Source organism: Centruroides vittatus, unplaced genomic scaffold (genome assembly GCF_030686945.1).
Source record: "Centruroides vittatus isolate TY-2023 unplaced genomic scaffold, ASM3068694v2 contig_970, whole genome shotgun sequence".
Taxonomy (NCBI): domain Eukaryota; kingdom Metazoa; phylum Arthropoda; class Arachnida; order Scorpiones; family Buthidae; genus Centruroides; species Centruroides vittatus.
In genome coordinates this window covers 11,922-27,034 of record NW_027122643.1, presented here as the reverse complement: position 1 = coordinate 27,034, position 15,113 = coordinate 11,922, and the positions used below count along the sequence as shown (strand labels likewise).

Genomic DNA, 15,113 nt, shown 5'->3' with positions numbered 1-15,113 from the left:
TAATATCGTTTAAAACAGATCTCTTCGATTCTGTATGTAAAACTTCATGGAACTTTGAAAAATCGACTGAGTTTATGAATACTCCGTAGTATCCCATTTACAAATTGGATCAGATCATCACTGATACAGAAGATCTGATCTAATTTGTAAATGGAATGCCGTTTAATACCCACACCCGAAATAGTTTCTTTGAATATTTTCAATGTTTCGTTGAAAAAATTAGGCCAACTCCATATTCAGGTGTATCTCGAATTGTCTCAATGACACCTTCATCGGGGTGACAAAAGGCTAAAGGTCGCCATTTCTGGTAGGCGTTTGCACCGAAGGGCCCAAGGTCGGATGAACTGTGGCCGTAAAGAAACACCCTTTGACATCGGTGGCAACTAGTATAAATAGAGAGGGTTGCGAACTGTCATCATCACAAATCATCTGATAACCCTAAAGATGTTTAAGGTAAGAACTTCTTATAGTATTCATTTAGTTATATACAATTATTTGTAAGGTTCTCTAATGTTTTAAGAAAAATATTCCATAAGATAAAATTGTTCTTAATGAAAATCTAAACACTTGTTTTTTGGATCGAACCATCGAAACGTGTAAATTATTTTTACTGCAAAATAATGGATATAATTTCATTACAGTTAACTTTATTTATCTGCTGCGTTTTGGCTATCCAAGCCCAACCCGCTCATCATACACCATACCACGATCAACATGCTTACAGAGTAAGTTATTTATTTCCTTTCGGTAAATCTATTGATTGGTATAGAAACAAGTAGAACAAACAATAAAATGAACTGCGTTAATAATTAGCATAAGGAAGCATTTTAAGTGGTTGAAACTTGAAATCTTTAACATGTAAATCAAAGTCATTATGTTTTTATGGGAGTTTCTTCTCCTCCTACTAAGTAAGTTATTCGTCACCACCTTTCTCCTCCCTATTGCTATCGTCCTTGACAGGAAAATATGGGTCAAAATGCAGATGACACCAACGATGGGCGTGATTTACGAATGTATAACCTTCAAACACACATCCTTTCCTTATTGAAATTAAATAGATACTCTAATCGAAAGATTAAAATCATTTAAAATATTGTTAAATATTTATTTTTTTATTTACAAAGCATGCTGATGAAGCACCAAAACCTTACGAATTTGCCTACGACACTGAATTGGATGGTGGCCGAATGGGAAGAAAGGAAACAGGAGACAGTTCCGGACGTGTTGTAGGTTCTTACAGTCTTGCCGAAGATGATGGCCGTTCTAGAGTAGTCGAATACGTAGCTGATGCCGAAGGTTTCAGAGCCAGCGTCAAGACCAACGAACCGGGAACCAAGAGCGAAAACCCAGCCGATGTAGCTTTCTACTCCTCTGCACCAGATATACCTCACGCTCACATCGTCCGTACCCCAACACACCACGCTGCACCTCACCACCCAGTAGCTCACGCTGCTACTCCTCAAAGATTCTACGCTCGTCACCCTGCTTACTACGGACGTTGGTACTATTAAGGAAATGTAAAAATGTATATTCGAGTGATTCCTGGATGTTAATGATTCGCTAATCGCCTCTATTTTTTATCTTTTGCTTGCCTGTATGTATTGCTCCAATATTCATGTATAGAGTTTTTGTATTTTTAAATTTGGGAATTTAACTGAAAATTGGTAAAGTACAAAGCATTCAATAAAAGTAAAAGTTATATAACAATTGTCTTTTGTCTAATTTTATTTTCATTTCGCATCCGCAAAAATACTTGTAGCGCCAATAGCATTATTTAAATTATAAAATTTATGCGCTGAATATCTAAAATATGCAACTATTGTGTGTAGGCTTTTTTCGTGATATCCTCAATCTTCCATTAATATGCAAAAGAATATCTCTTAAGTAATAATTAACATTAACTGCACGTATTTCTATTAATCAAATTCAGTTACACGTAAAATTTCTTGTCATCCGTCATTTCCTCAAAAATGGCATTTTTCTCAAAGTGTTTCAAGAAGAATACAAAGTACGTTTGTCAAAAGAAAAATTTACAGGAAACTTTTGAAGACAATGAGTTAGCCTAATAAAATCTATCTAAATTATAGGCTATAATTAAGATAAAAGCATTTTATATGATATGAGATAGTCATTAAATATTCATATCGCAGGGAGTAAAAATACTTTTAAACTTAAAAGCTTATTACTATATATCTAAGTTTGAATATTTTTCTACGTAAACCTGACTTTTTCTAAATGTAATAATAATATTATCGTAAGTTAGAGAATTCTCAAAAGAAAATACTTTAGATTATTCTTTCTATTATATTTTTTATCACTTATATTTATTCATATCAATGTTTGGAAATTAGATTTTACCTAATTATTTTTATAGGTTCAAATTCTGTCTTGAAACAATTTGAAATGGGCATATTATCAAAATATAACATTAAAATTATACATTAATTTTAAATTACTTTATTATTTAACATATATCCGCAGCACAACCAGTTGCCTAATGGATAAAACTACTAAACACTAGTAGTCGCGGGTTCGCTCCTGGCCAACGTGCTAGCCGCGAGGAATTTGCCGGGTTTTCTTCACGTGTCTAACACTTAAATAGGGGCCAGTTTATCGTAGATAGGCACTCCGGCAGAACGTCCAAGTGTTATGTTTCCGTATCCCATCAACAGTCAATAATTATTTAAACAGTTTTTAAGAAGATAAATAGAGTAATAATCATTAATTTACATCTTCTATGCACAAATCAATATAAAATAAATTACTTTTAAATTTATAAAATATTAACTCACGAAATTATGATATATAAAGATGGAAAATGCAAATTAAAGTAATTATTTTTTCTAACCTGTTGTAAACATCATATTTTTTTTTATAAAACTTGTTGCAATGACATATAATTTCTCTTTTTACAGTTACATTTTTTTATTTCTTAGGCATCAAAGTTAAAAGAAAGTTGACCGTTACTGACAGATAATAGATTTAGGACCTCATTCCATAATTTTAAGTTTTAAAAATATTATAATTTCTTAAATTATTTGCATTATTTAAATTTCCCTCAAGCTACTACGACGAAAATTATAAATGGACTAATAAATAGTAGTGGAGGTTATCTGGAACAAAGACAATCGGACATGTGTCTTAAAGTAGGGCACACGTCCAGCTATGTCCAAAGTGAAAACGCAAGAAAGATGATCCAGGGTCAAGGTAATGCTCCTTTTTGTTTTATTATATCCTGATTCTAGTAATAATTCATATCGAGGAACTTATTAGTATTGCTCCCAGACATTCATAGACCACAGATTCTCTATATAATCGGGCTCATCTCTGATCTTCCTCACTTTGAATATTTCCTTCTTGAGTTTTCATCATGCTGAAGGTAAGTTTTTCTTTTACTTTTATTTTACATTTAAACATACAAAAATGATTCGTTTTAATGTAATATTATATTGTAGGTACTCGTGTTAATTGTATCTCTATCTTCTGTTTGGAGTCAGATAGAAGTTCGGCCTCCTTATAACTATGTATGTATATCTTTCCACTTTTTAAGAACGGGCCTAATATTTTAGGAAATATTACAATAGATATTTAGAGAATTTTTATAGTAACTTTTGTCTTGGCTAATAACATGCTAACAACGGTTTCAACACAAGCTGGAATATTTAATTTACTACACGATTTCACTCAAATTATTAAACTATATTCCAGCTCAAACCGGACGAAACTCCAAAGCCTTATGAATTTGATTACGTTGCCGAAGCTATCGGAGGTGTTAGTACCAGGAAAGAGACCGCAGACGGTTCTGGAAGAGTAGTTGGATTTTATACCATTAAGGAAGACGATGGGCGTTCGAGAGTTGTAGAATACGAAGCCGATGAAGGAGGATTTCGCGCAATAGTAAAGACAAACGAGCCTGGCGTCGGCAACGAAAGTCCCGCTAGTGTCCAATTATACGCTTCTCCCCCCGACGAATACCTTTATCGCCGTCCAGTTGACAAGCCACCAGTTCGTATTGCCGAAGTGATACCAAAACCCCCGATTCGTCTTACTGAAGAACCCAAACCCGTCGTCGAAGAAAGGCCTAGAGTCGTATCACCTTATTATCGACCAAGACCTTATTATCGACCACCAAAACCACCAAGACCATACTATTGATAGATCTACTGCTAATGCAATGAAAAATTCGTCAAAATAATTTTACGAATTTGAGCTTTATAGCTTAAATGGTTTGGGAAGATAACTAATATATACCTATACATAAGCTAGTAATATAAATTCTGTATATCGATGCTAGCAATATTATATCTACCTGTAATAAAGGCAATATTATATATTGCAAAATTTTTTCCGGAATTTAATTATAAGCAATACAGAATTGTAAACTGCTAAATAAATTTTTAAAAGTGTTTTAAAATAATTTTCATTTATTTTATTTTTTTCTATATTCTAGTAAATTGAATTTTGCAATCGCTGATTTGTTGACGTTTTTCACCTTTCTCGTAATAAATTATCGAGTAAAAATTAACATTTGAAAGAAAAAGTAAAATAGGCCATTCCTATGCACGTCAGATAAATGTGTTTACGAGTACGTAACAAATTAAAAGCAGACTAAATGTATAGTTGAATTGAATATTATCACAAATAGCTTCTTTATCTTTTAATTCATCTCACGATTTCTTCTTCGAAATAAATAACGACCGTGAACTCATTTCCAGATCGATACGATTTGGATTCAGTTATTTAGTTCCGGATCGAAGATAACCTTTTGTCATCGATCGTTTCGATTTTCAGGTTTTTCAACTTTAAAAATGAATACAAATGGCTAATTGATATACAAGAATCCAATTAAAACAAGTTGCTATTTTACAGCTAATTAGCTGCGCGTGAATTTAAAAAAGTGTTTTAGAGTTCATAAATTAAAACTACGATTCATCTTTTGTTACCTTCTAAAAAAAACAAAAAAAAAAAAACACTAAATATTCTTGTAACAATTAGGGTTTAACATACTAAACTTTTAAATTACATTCTGTATTTTAACCATTCGTTTAATTCGTGTGCTAGTTACCAATTGTTTAAATGATAAACTTTGTTTTCTTGCCTCGGGAGGGACACGAAATCAAATCTGATCCGGTTCTTTTAACTTTTTCGTGATTTTCATCTGATTTTAACTTCTATTTTTCCATAATTATTTTAATTTTATATATTTCTTCTTTACATACTAAAAAAGCAGATTAATTATATGTTATTAAATTAGCTTTAATGATAAGTTCGGATTGTTTTTTTACGCATAAAATTCTAAAATTTGTCGAAAAATCTGTGAAACAGTATATTCGAAAGTTTTAATACAATAGTAATTTGCATCGAGGAATCCGTTTATTCCGATAAAATAACAAGCATACACGGGAGTAACAATAAACATATTCATACGATATACGCTCCTACTTAACCAAAAATTTAAAACAAACAACTCATATATGTCGTATAAGGTTTATTAGACCTATCCACCCAAAAGTATAGCCTACTCCCTTGGATACGCCACTATATATACGTATGTTAATTTGTTATACAAAAGAATATTTTAAAAATAAATCATAGTTCTATATAAATATAAAATTTTTCAAAAATAATAAATAAAAGTTTCACTTTTCATACGTTTTATAGCATTATAATGTTTATCCTATAACTAAAGACGAAATGAATAATAGTTTTACATTGTGTGTTTCATATTAAATATTGAACTAAATTTATAAATGTTGCATCTATAAACATATTTACTTCAAGTTATATTAAACTTTAATTAAATGGTTACTTTCATTAGTAGATATATTACGAGGTCAAGTGAATATCCTCCATTTAATGGGGCATATAAAAAGAACTTTATGAAAATATTTTTCAACCCTTAATGAACATTTGGAAATTCCGTTAATTTGCATATGCTTCAAACATTTCTCAAACGAAGGCGTTTATAAATCTCTCTTTAGTTACGCTATTTTGAAATCACAAATTTCAAATTTTTCTTTAAAATATATAAATATAATAAAATCAAATTGTCTACATTTCGTAAATACCATTTTTTGATGCGATTTTACATCGAATTTATTCAAATTTAGTAAATAATTAATATAAAATATATAGAAAATTAATTAATTAATAACACTTATCGTTTTTATTTTGCATTTTTCACAGTTTTTTTAATTACAGATTAGATATTTGCTTAAGTTGCAACGATGAAAAAACAGAATAGAGTCGCGACGAAATTGCCAAAAAATGAATATTAATATAATTAACGACGATAATGAAATCCGTAAAGAAGAAATGTAATGCCACGGGGCACAGAGTACAAATTAGAACTCTGTATGATGTCCTGTAATATTTTATACTTTTGTTTTCTTGGAAACTTCAGCAAAGAAATTATGATCGGGAGCAACGCCCACGGTATCACGATTTGTGATTGTTGTCGTGCAACAACTAATCGCCCGAGAGATGCGAAAATTATTGTCTTCCAGTGTACAAATCACGGCGATTGACCCGAAAACATTGCTTACCCTTTCAAATCTAAGAAATTTAACAATATCTGTTATAAAATACCAATATAAATATTTACAAAGTCTTTTAATTGATATATCAATGCATTTGTTTTTATCTAACGCTAAATTTTAATATGCATAAAACCGGACTAATTATGCTAAGATGTGTGTATCATCGGTTACATTTTAATTATATATATTTATGTAACAAAAACATAACTAAATTTGAAATGTTAATTAATTCTGTTCGAGTAATAATATCAATTGTCAGTCACGTAAACATTTCTTTTTGTAGCTAGGTCGAAGGTGATCAAATGGTAACTTAAGTCAACTGCCACACACGATGCATCGTATAAAAAGTCTATTTTCATCTGTTAATAATCATTTTTTCTGTCAAGTGGTTTTATTATTCAATAGCCTGGCAGCTGCTATCCTCCTTTCGTATAAAATAACATGATGAGTTTAAACAAATAAGAAAATATATCAGCAGTTAGACTTATAACTTCCAAAAGTAAAATTTTGATGTATAGGACATTAAATTGCATTTCAATTTTCCCGTTCCTTCAGAATATTTTAACTTCTACTCCTGTTTTCTGTCATCAAAATTAACATTGAATGACAATTACACAATAACGATAGTTATTATACAGATATAACTTTTATGTATTAACTGTAATTTACTTGTCATACTAAATATAACATTATTTTAAAATATTTTCCTTTTGTTTAACTTATATTTGTATTAAAGAAATTTAATTTTCTAAACACTCGTCCACCCTTTCAGTATAGTTGTGAATAATAGAGTCGCTTAGAGCATAGAAAGGCCTTTTTTTTTATTAAGATAAATGTCTAGTCCTGTGAAATTTTACGGTGTTAAAATTGAATAATATATCTCATTTTTCCGTAAGAAATCAAAGAAGTTAATCAATCTGTCAAAGCAAATATATTGAGGAAATTTCTGCAAATCTGTATCAAGATAAAAAGTGGATGTACTTAAACACATTTTGTAAATGATTCTGTAAATAATATGGTCAAATTTCTTTTATGGTTTTGTACTTTTTAGTTATTCTATAGATAACAAGTTTTAATGTAATTTAAATTTTTCTAAAATAGTTTTAAGTAAGTACAAAATTTATATGTTAAGTAAATTACACGTTTATGTACTCTATACAGTACTTAAATTTTATATTCCACACGATTCTTAAAAGGCTAAACGTGATTTGAAGATTCTTATGCTTTTGTAGCTGGGTCCTTTATTTCTTTTTTTATTTATTTATTACATAGAAATATAAATTTAATTAGTTAGATTTATTTCTTACATTGTAATAAAGCGTAACTATTAAGTAAATAAATAAAAATTTCAGTATCGTTGGTATGGAATATTCTAAACATTTTAATAAGTTATGGTCAATGGGTGTCATTCTTGGTGACACCCACCGAGGTCACGTTTCGATTGTTTGCCACACGTGTACGAATAGCATCCATGAACATGATAATGCATACTTCAACAAACGTGTAATTTATAACAACTCTTTCGGAATAATTGTCATTTTTTAAAATTTCATAATAGAATTTGCATTTTATCAATTTATTAAAAGGAAAATGTGTTTAATGTTTTTACTATTATTTTCAAAAAGTTAATATTTAACGGAATTAAATTTGACAATATAAAGACACAAATAATTAATATATATTGAAAAATTGTATATATTTTTATTGATATTTTGCAAAAAATATACAGCAATAACACAGTACTGTATTGTACTGTACATATACATATATAGCAATGCTAAGATACATAAAAATTATATTGTATAATACCAAGATATCCCCACATTACAAGTACACGAAGAATTACAGTTCAGACATTTAACAATTTTTAGCGATACGGAAGATATTTAAAACATACAAGACAAAATAAAACAAATCTAAGTAAACGTAGAAAAACCCAAAGCAATCCAAGCACATCAGACAAGAGCAAGAAACTACATTTATTAATTACCAATGACGACCATAATAATTATGGCCGTATGGATGATATCCACGATAGCCTAGACCCCCATAAGCTCCGTGATATCCCAGACCGCCGTATCCGTAACCATGCAAGCCACCATATCCGTGATGTCCTAAATATCCGTGTGGGTATCCATAACCGCGGTGATGAATACCATAATGGTGCAAACCTGCACCGTAGGCGGAAGATGCAACATTAACAATACTAGCATCACCGGCTGAAGAGATGGTTGGCACATCGGCGGGGCTTTCGCTTTTGGTTCCTGGTTCGTTGGTTTTAACAGTGGCTCTGAATCCAGCTTCGTCGGCTACATAATCTACAACTCTTGATCTTCCATCGATATCAGATAAACTGTAGGAACCAACTACGGTACCAGAACCATCGGCGGATTCTTGGCGAGCGCTGGCGCCTCCAATGGCTTCTGCTTGATAAGCGAATTGATATGGTTTAGGCGATTCATCTACTGGAACAACAGACTGGAGGAAGATATATTTTTATTATATTTATAAATATTTAATTTTTATTAATAAAAATTTGCCATACTCACTCTGTAATATGGTGAAACTCCGTAATGCCAAGGGTGATGAGGAACTCTAGCCTTTACCACCAATAAGCAACCCAACAATATAATAGCCTAATAATAATAATTAAAATTTTGAATTATTTACAATTTTCAATTACATAATTGTACAGTACAACACAATTTTCTTACTGTTAAGACCAAGAGCAAATTGCTCTATAAGTTTGGCAATGTAACTATATTGGAGTCTTACTTTTATTTTCTATTTAGCTTATTCTAATAAGAATACTTATTTTTACAATACAAAATGGGCTTACCTTATACATCTTAGCGAATATTGTGTTATTCCAGAGTGGCTTATGCACCTTCGGTTCTGCATCAGTATTTATAGTTATTTGAATCGGCTCCTCCCATTAAAGAAAATCAACAAAATTTACAACTGACCCTGATCTCATTGCAACAATACCACCGTCCACCAATTTTTGATGACCTTCAGGATCCTCCTATAGTTTTTTAACTTTGGTATTTCCCTCCTATTTTTGTCCTACTTTGTCCATATATTAATTCGTCCAATGTTTCCAATCCCTCTTGTATGCTAATGAATTAATTATTATCATTACTTCCGTGTTGTCCTTGCTCTTTCTAAACAACCAAAGAATTCGAGATAAAATAACATCACAAACGCCCTTTATCCAAATATGGTCTGCTAACATAACGGAGATACGAAACATCTTATTTTTTAATATGCTAATTAATGTTGTTAAGAATAGAAAATGCGATTTATTTTTTCAATTAGCAGCAATTGACAATTCTGTCAATGTTTGTCTCTATCTGAAATAAGAATTTACAGATAAGACTTCACCTTGTCAAATTTTGAATCCTTCTAATGAAGCAGATAACCATGAAATTTTCCTTTTTCGAAATATTTTTATGATTCACGATAATATATCATACAATTTTATTTCTGTATTCATGAATACATAATGTATAATACATTAATAGTATTTTTTTTTAAATTTTAGCTTTGGAAATTTGTAAATTCTGTCAATACAAATAGCTGATATCCAACTGATAAATTTGTACAAAAATTTAAAAAAAAGGTAATTAAAAATTGAAGGGGTTTCCCCTCATCTTGTAAATATTCAATATTCTAATTAAAGCGGACGTTTATTGTGTTCCTCACGTAGATTTTAGTGATTTATAACATCTTTACAAGTGAAAGATTGAACTAATTCCTTGATCTGTCGCTCTAGCTTCAAGGCCTTAAAAAATTGTCGCTAAGGCAAGATTTCTTTTAATAAAGTAACATTGCATTTTTTCCCCCTTCTTTTCATTTTAAAATTAGCATCCTTGTCTCAAATTCACTTCGGAATTTTATGAATTAGCATGATTGATTTAATCTAATTTTAAACATAATAGTGAATAGAGGATAAAGAAAATCGGTTATAATTCCATACTAATGAATCAAAATTACAATGGGATAGGTCGTAGAATATTTGAATGAAAGAAAAGTCTGCAGTTTATCAAAGTATACGAGTATCTAGCCTATAATGACTGAAGATAAAAATTGGAAAGACAAAATATTTTTATGTTTGTAAATAACAAGTTTATCAAAAGACTTTAGTCTATTTTAATGGATATTAAATTAAATGTCTGGAATTCTAATAAGTTTATCTTTTAAAAGGAACATCCACCGTTTTGCATATTTTAAGTAACCTTTGACCCCACACGGTTAAAACACCCATCTAGCTATTCTTCTTTCAACGAATTTGTTGCCATGAGATGACAGAAAGAGGGATGTCCTCCCTCAGATTCGTATTGTGGTGTTGAGACGAAGGTTGGCTTAACCTCGATACGGTAATTAAACAAATTTTAAGATGTGTGAAAATTAGGCGGATCTGAAGAAGTGCGCTTTTGATACATATTTTCATAATCCGGATTCCATCTTTTTATTATAATACCGTTAAATAAACTTAATTACGATTAAAATGTTATTTCAGTTATCCTCAATTCGTGTTCAACTCTTCATTTATATAACAAAATAACATAATATGGTGTATGTTATTGAATTATAGTATCTTTTTGGTTTCATATCCAAAAACATTGCTGGTTATCGTCGTCAAACATTAAATTCTTCATCTTTGCTTAACTGAAATATATTTTATAACCATATTACCTTATAATTTATAATAAATAATATTTTAATGCTTGTATTAGCCTCTAAATTCAATAACTTTTTATATATAAAATCATCTTTTAAAAAATAAAATAAAATAGCTAAATGTATACATATTATTTTACATTAATAACTTATTTAAAATCTAAATCAAAGATAAGAAAAGGATCCAGTGAAAGAAAGTTTATGAATTTAGAATAGTTTCATTTATTCTTATAGTCAAGAATTAATCATTATTATTTATATAGGCCTATGATAATCACATTTTATAATACTAATTACTATAAACAATTATCTTATTTAAAATTATTATATTTAATTGTAGGAGTCGGGAAAGATTTTCGAAATATCAATTTGATATCGATAAATATGCATTTTAATTTAATATAAATACGATAAATTCTTTCTGTTGTATTGAACCGAAAACGGTTTCTCTCAATACAGATATTTTCTCCCTAAGGTATTGAATTTAATGTAATATTTCTTAATTTCTACTTAAATTACTTCAATATAATAATCGTAGAATTCATGATAATTCTGTATGCAATTTTTCTAGAATGAATATAACAACACTCTATTGTATAATTTTATTTTTAATATAAAAAATAACTACGAAAATGCAAATCAAGTACGAAGAAAATATAATTTATATTTTCTCATTATCCAAATACAGGAAATTTCATTTTAGATAACAAAGTATATAAATCTATATTGTATAGAATATAGGCCTATATACAAGTCTATAACATACACTTGTATATAGGCCTATATAATGCAAACGAGTAGCTTATATCTCAGTAATATAATATATTACTGAGATATAAGCTACTCATTTGCATTAATACATATACGGCCCTATCATATATATTTCACTACAAATTAGCATACGACAATTATTAACAAAATATACAAAAGTATTTCAAATAAAGAATTTAGGTCTTTGTAATAGTTTTACAAATTTATTATAATTGTTTAACTTGACTAATTATTATTTCATTTCTACTTGTGCTATTGGATGTCTTCATTTTGTTTAGCGGTTAATAAAGAAACAAGGGAAAACAGCACAAACACCCTATTACTAAGTCTAATGACTTTTCTTAAATTAGGACCACAAGTAGGCTATATTTTGGCTGATTTTTTACAAAATTTTGTCGCGTATGAAGTTTTATATCAGAATGTTTCTCTATTTATAAAGGAAGTGTTTGAGAAAATTGTCGTGTTTCGCAGTTTTTCATACGTTTAGAATCCTCTGCTATTCGGTAAAGGTTGAACGACACCGTTGTAGATCCTAATTTATGTCCTCGTGTATTAATAACGTTATCTAAAAAATAGAAATAGGTCTATATTTTTGTTTTATTTCAAATAAAATGCGAAAAAAATCATGCGCCAAAGAAAAATTATATATTTGTAGAGATGAATTATGAGACTTTTCCAAAAAATTTATTTTTGCTTTTATCTCTTTGAATGTCAGCTTACGTTAAAAAGGGATCTTGAGAAGCAAATCTAATGGACTATAACAGGCAGACATCAATTTTGCCCGTTATGGGCGGTGTTTTTGAACATGTCACAGTTAATAGGATTTTAAATAATTTGCATGAACTACTGCATTTTAAACACAATATTTTACGCAATAAATATGAATAGAATATATATATATATATATATATATATATATATTTTAATTTTAGAACTGAATGAATACTAGAAGTACTGTCTTCTGAAATAAGACAAAAACATAAAATACATTTAAATCTAAAAGAGATTGACTGCAACAAATAATTCATATAATTGTTTTTTTTTATTTAAACATTTAATATAAATGTACAGAAATAAAGCTTGTTGAGAGCAGAAGAAACCTAAACCTAAGAGGTAACCATACATAAAGCAGAAATACATAGCTTAAGAAGTTATACACATTTTGACGTATTTATGATTAAATATATCTATTCAAATATCCGTGTGGGTGGCCATGGGTATATGGATGATATCCACCGTAACCGTAGTGGCCTGCGTAACCGGGAGCGTATGAACCGTAATAACCCAAAGCGCCGTAGCGACCAGCGTGACCATAAAGCCCATAGCGACCAGCGTGACCATGAAGTCCATAACGGCCGGCATATCCATATCCTAAGCTACCATAGTTGTATGGATAACGATGGCCGACGTGGGATCCGTAACGGAGAGGATGACTGTAAGTAGCGGGAGCTACGTGAGTAATGGAGGTGTCGGTGGCATCAGAAACAGTCGCTACATCGGCAGGACTTTCGTTTTTGGTTCCTGGTTCGTTTGTCTTAACGCTAGCTCTGAATCCGGCTGCATCGGCTACGTAATCTACCACACGAGACCTTCCGTCTTCATCAGACAAGCTGTAAGAACCTACAACTGTACCAGCACCATCGGCAGTTTCTTGACGAGAACTGACACCTCCAATTGCTTCTGCTTGGTAAGAGAATTGATAAGGTTTGGGTGTTTCATCTATCGCCTAAGAATGACAATTATGATCATATTATATACCAAAATATCAATAAAAGTATACACAGTCTATACATGAAGTAAAATTCTTACAGTTTGAAGAGCAAGGGTTCCATAAGGCCGAACAGGAAGAGGTTCTGCTCTTACAGCAATAGCAAGACCCAAAAGTAAAATTATCTAAATCGAAATGAATTTAGTTAGTATATAAAAATTATAACTAAACGGAAAATTTAATAAGTAAATTACTTACTCTGTACATATTGCTAAGTGAATTTAGTTCACTGTGGCCATCATAGGAAAACCTCTCCTATTTATATAGATTTGATCCACCCTCTCTCCTGTCAAATTCTGAATATGAATTGCGATTTATCGCTTAACCTTGAACTCATTGTGACAATAGTGACATCGGCTGATTTCAGATGAACTTCAATGTCCATCCTACAATTTTTTTTAAAATAACTACCGATGTTTCCTAGGAATTTCCCGCATTCAATTGGTCTACTTTTGAACCAATTATTATTGTTTCAATGCTGATTTTATGTAAATAAGCAATTCATAAAAATGAAGTTTTCCTAGTTAATTTACTTATCTGACATGAAATCAACATCACTAAAATAATAAGTGTATACAATTATTTTTATAAAATAAAGAAAGTTTCCATGTAAATGCCCTCAAAAATGTAGTAATGATCGGCGTATTTTTATTAGAAAAAACAATAATGAGAGACCTTTAAGATTACAATCTTAAATTTTCACTTTCGTTAAAGTTTAAGGTTAGAAGTCGAGTTAAAACTCAGTTGTAGGTCATTATAAATATAAAGCACAGGTAAGTTATATGTTTATGAAATGATTTTATTCAATGAAATACATAGCTCTAATAGAATTAAGCTTATGCACAAGTGAAACATGCTAAAACGCATTATGTAGCCTATAGTACAGAATACCTACACATTAATTTGCAAGCCTGCACAGAATAGAATGAAAACAACAGAAAAACATAAATATAAACTCCAATACTCTAGTACTATGCACAGTGGTGCGTTATAGCTTCATGGGACCTACGCAAATTTGAATTAGGGCTCCATGTATAGTACTATACAGTGTTGATTTCAGATATTTTACTTCGAGGGAAAATTTTTCTATAAAAGACTGGTTTGAGACTCCCTAAGCAATTGCCCTTTTTGCCTGTAGGATATATATACGCGCCACCGACTATGCAAATATATAAAATTTATGCCAATTATTCGTATATTCGCATTTATGTTAATAAAGCATTTTGCAAAATATCCAGAAGTGTTTTAAGGAAATCTGAACATCTCAATAAGGCCTTAGAGAAAGCATTAAAGTCCTTGAAATTCAACGGTATAAGCAATTTTTTCCGATTTCTGTAGATAAAGATGATAGA

The 15,113-nt window shown here is 30.3% G+C and overlaps 4 protein-coding genes across 4 annotated transcripts; 2 read left to right on the top strand and 2 right to left on the bottom strand.

The window, feature by feature from the left end:
* Positions 1 to 232: 232 nt before the first annotated feature.
* On the top strand, positions 233 to 1,666 carry LOC136985492 (cuticle protein 10.9-like). Its single transcript, XM_067282784.1, has 3 exons — positions 233 to 453; positions 642 to 725; positions 1,125 to 1,666. Exons 1-3 carry the CDS (start codon positions 445 to 447, stop codon positions 1,509 to 1,511), a joined length of 480 nt encoding a protein of 159 aa, XP_067138885.1. The 5' UTR covers positions 233 to 444; the 3' UTR covers positions 1,512 to 1,666.
* Positions 1,667 to 3,269: 1,603 nt separating this feature from the next.
* LOC136985500 (cuticle protein 16.8-like) lies at positions 3,270 to 4,417 on the top strand. The gene is made up of 3 exons (XM_067282795.1): positions 3,270 to 3,379; positions 3,456 to 3,524; positions 3,709 to 4,417. The coding sequence occupies exons 1-3, from the start codon at positions 3,371 to 3,373 to the stop codon at positions 4,153 to 4,155; spliced, it is 525 nt and encodes a 174-aa protein (XP_067138896.1). The 5' UTR covers positions 3,270 to 3,370; the 3' UTR covers positions 4,156 to 4,417.
* A 3,888-nt stretch (positions 4,418 to 8,305) lies between these two features.
* On the bottom strand, positions 8,306 to 9,785 carry LOC136985423 (cuticle protein 14-like). The gene is made up of 3 exons (XM_067282702.1): positions 9,379 to 9,785; positions 9,089 to 9,175; positions 8,306 to 9,017 (listed from the first exon to the last, which is right to left on the bottom strand). The coding sequence occupies exons 1-3, from the start codon at positions 9,385 to 9,387 to the stop codon at positions 8,526 to 8,528; spliced, it is 588 nt and encodes a 195-aa protein (XP_067138803.1). The 5' UTR covers positions 9,388 to 9,785; the 3' UTR covers positions 8,306 to 8,525.
* Positions 9,786 to 13,016: 3,231 nt separating this feature from the next.
* LOC136985491 (cuticle protein 18.6-like) lies at positions 13,017 to 14,101 on the bottom strand. The gene is made up of 3 exons (XM_067282783.1): positions 13,960 to 14,101; positions 13,803 to 13,886; positions 13,017 to 13,719 (listed from the first exon to the last, which is right to left on the bottom strand). The coding sequence occupies exons 1-3, from the start codon at positions 13,966 to 13,968 to the stop codon at positions 13,171 to 13,173; spliced, it is 642 nt and encodes a 213-aa protein (XP_067138884.1). The 5' UTR covers positions 13,969 to 14,101; the 3' UTR covers positions 13,017 to 13,170.
* Positions 14,102 to 15,113: the final 1,012 nt, after the last annotated feature.

What these genes read in the sequence shown, in the direction of transcription:
- LOC136985492 (XM_067282784.1), top strand. An exon ending in ACGATCAACATGCTTACAGA is followed by an intron (nt 726 to 1,124) that starts GTAAGTTATTTA and finishes TTATTTACAAAG; the next exon opens with CATGCTGATGAAGCACCAAA.
- LOC136985500 (XM_067282795.1), top strand. An exon ending in TTCGGCCTCCTTATAACTAT is followed by an intron (nt 3,525 to 3,708) that starts GTATGTATATCT and finishes ACTATATTCCAG; the next exon opens with CTCAAACCGGACGAAACTCC.
- LOC136985423 (XM_067282702.1), bottom strand. An exon ending in GAGTTTCACCATATTACAGA is followed by an intron (nt 9,018 to 9,088) that starts GTGAGTATGGCA and finishes ATCTTCCTCCAG; the next exon opens with TCTGTTGTTCCAGTAGATGA.
- LOC136985491 (XM_067282783.1), bottom strand. An exon ending in GAACCCTTGCTCTTCAAACT is followed by an intron (nt 13,720 to 13,802) that starts GTAAGAATTTTA and finishes TGTCATTCTTAG; the next exon opens with GCGATAGATGAAACACCCAA.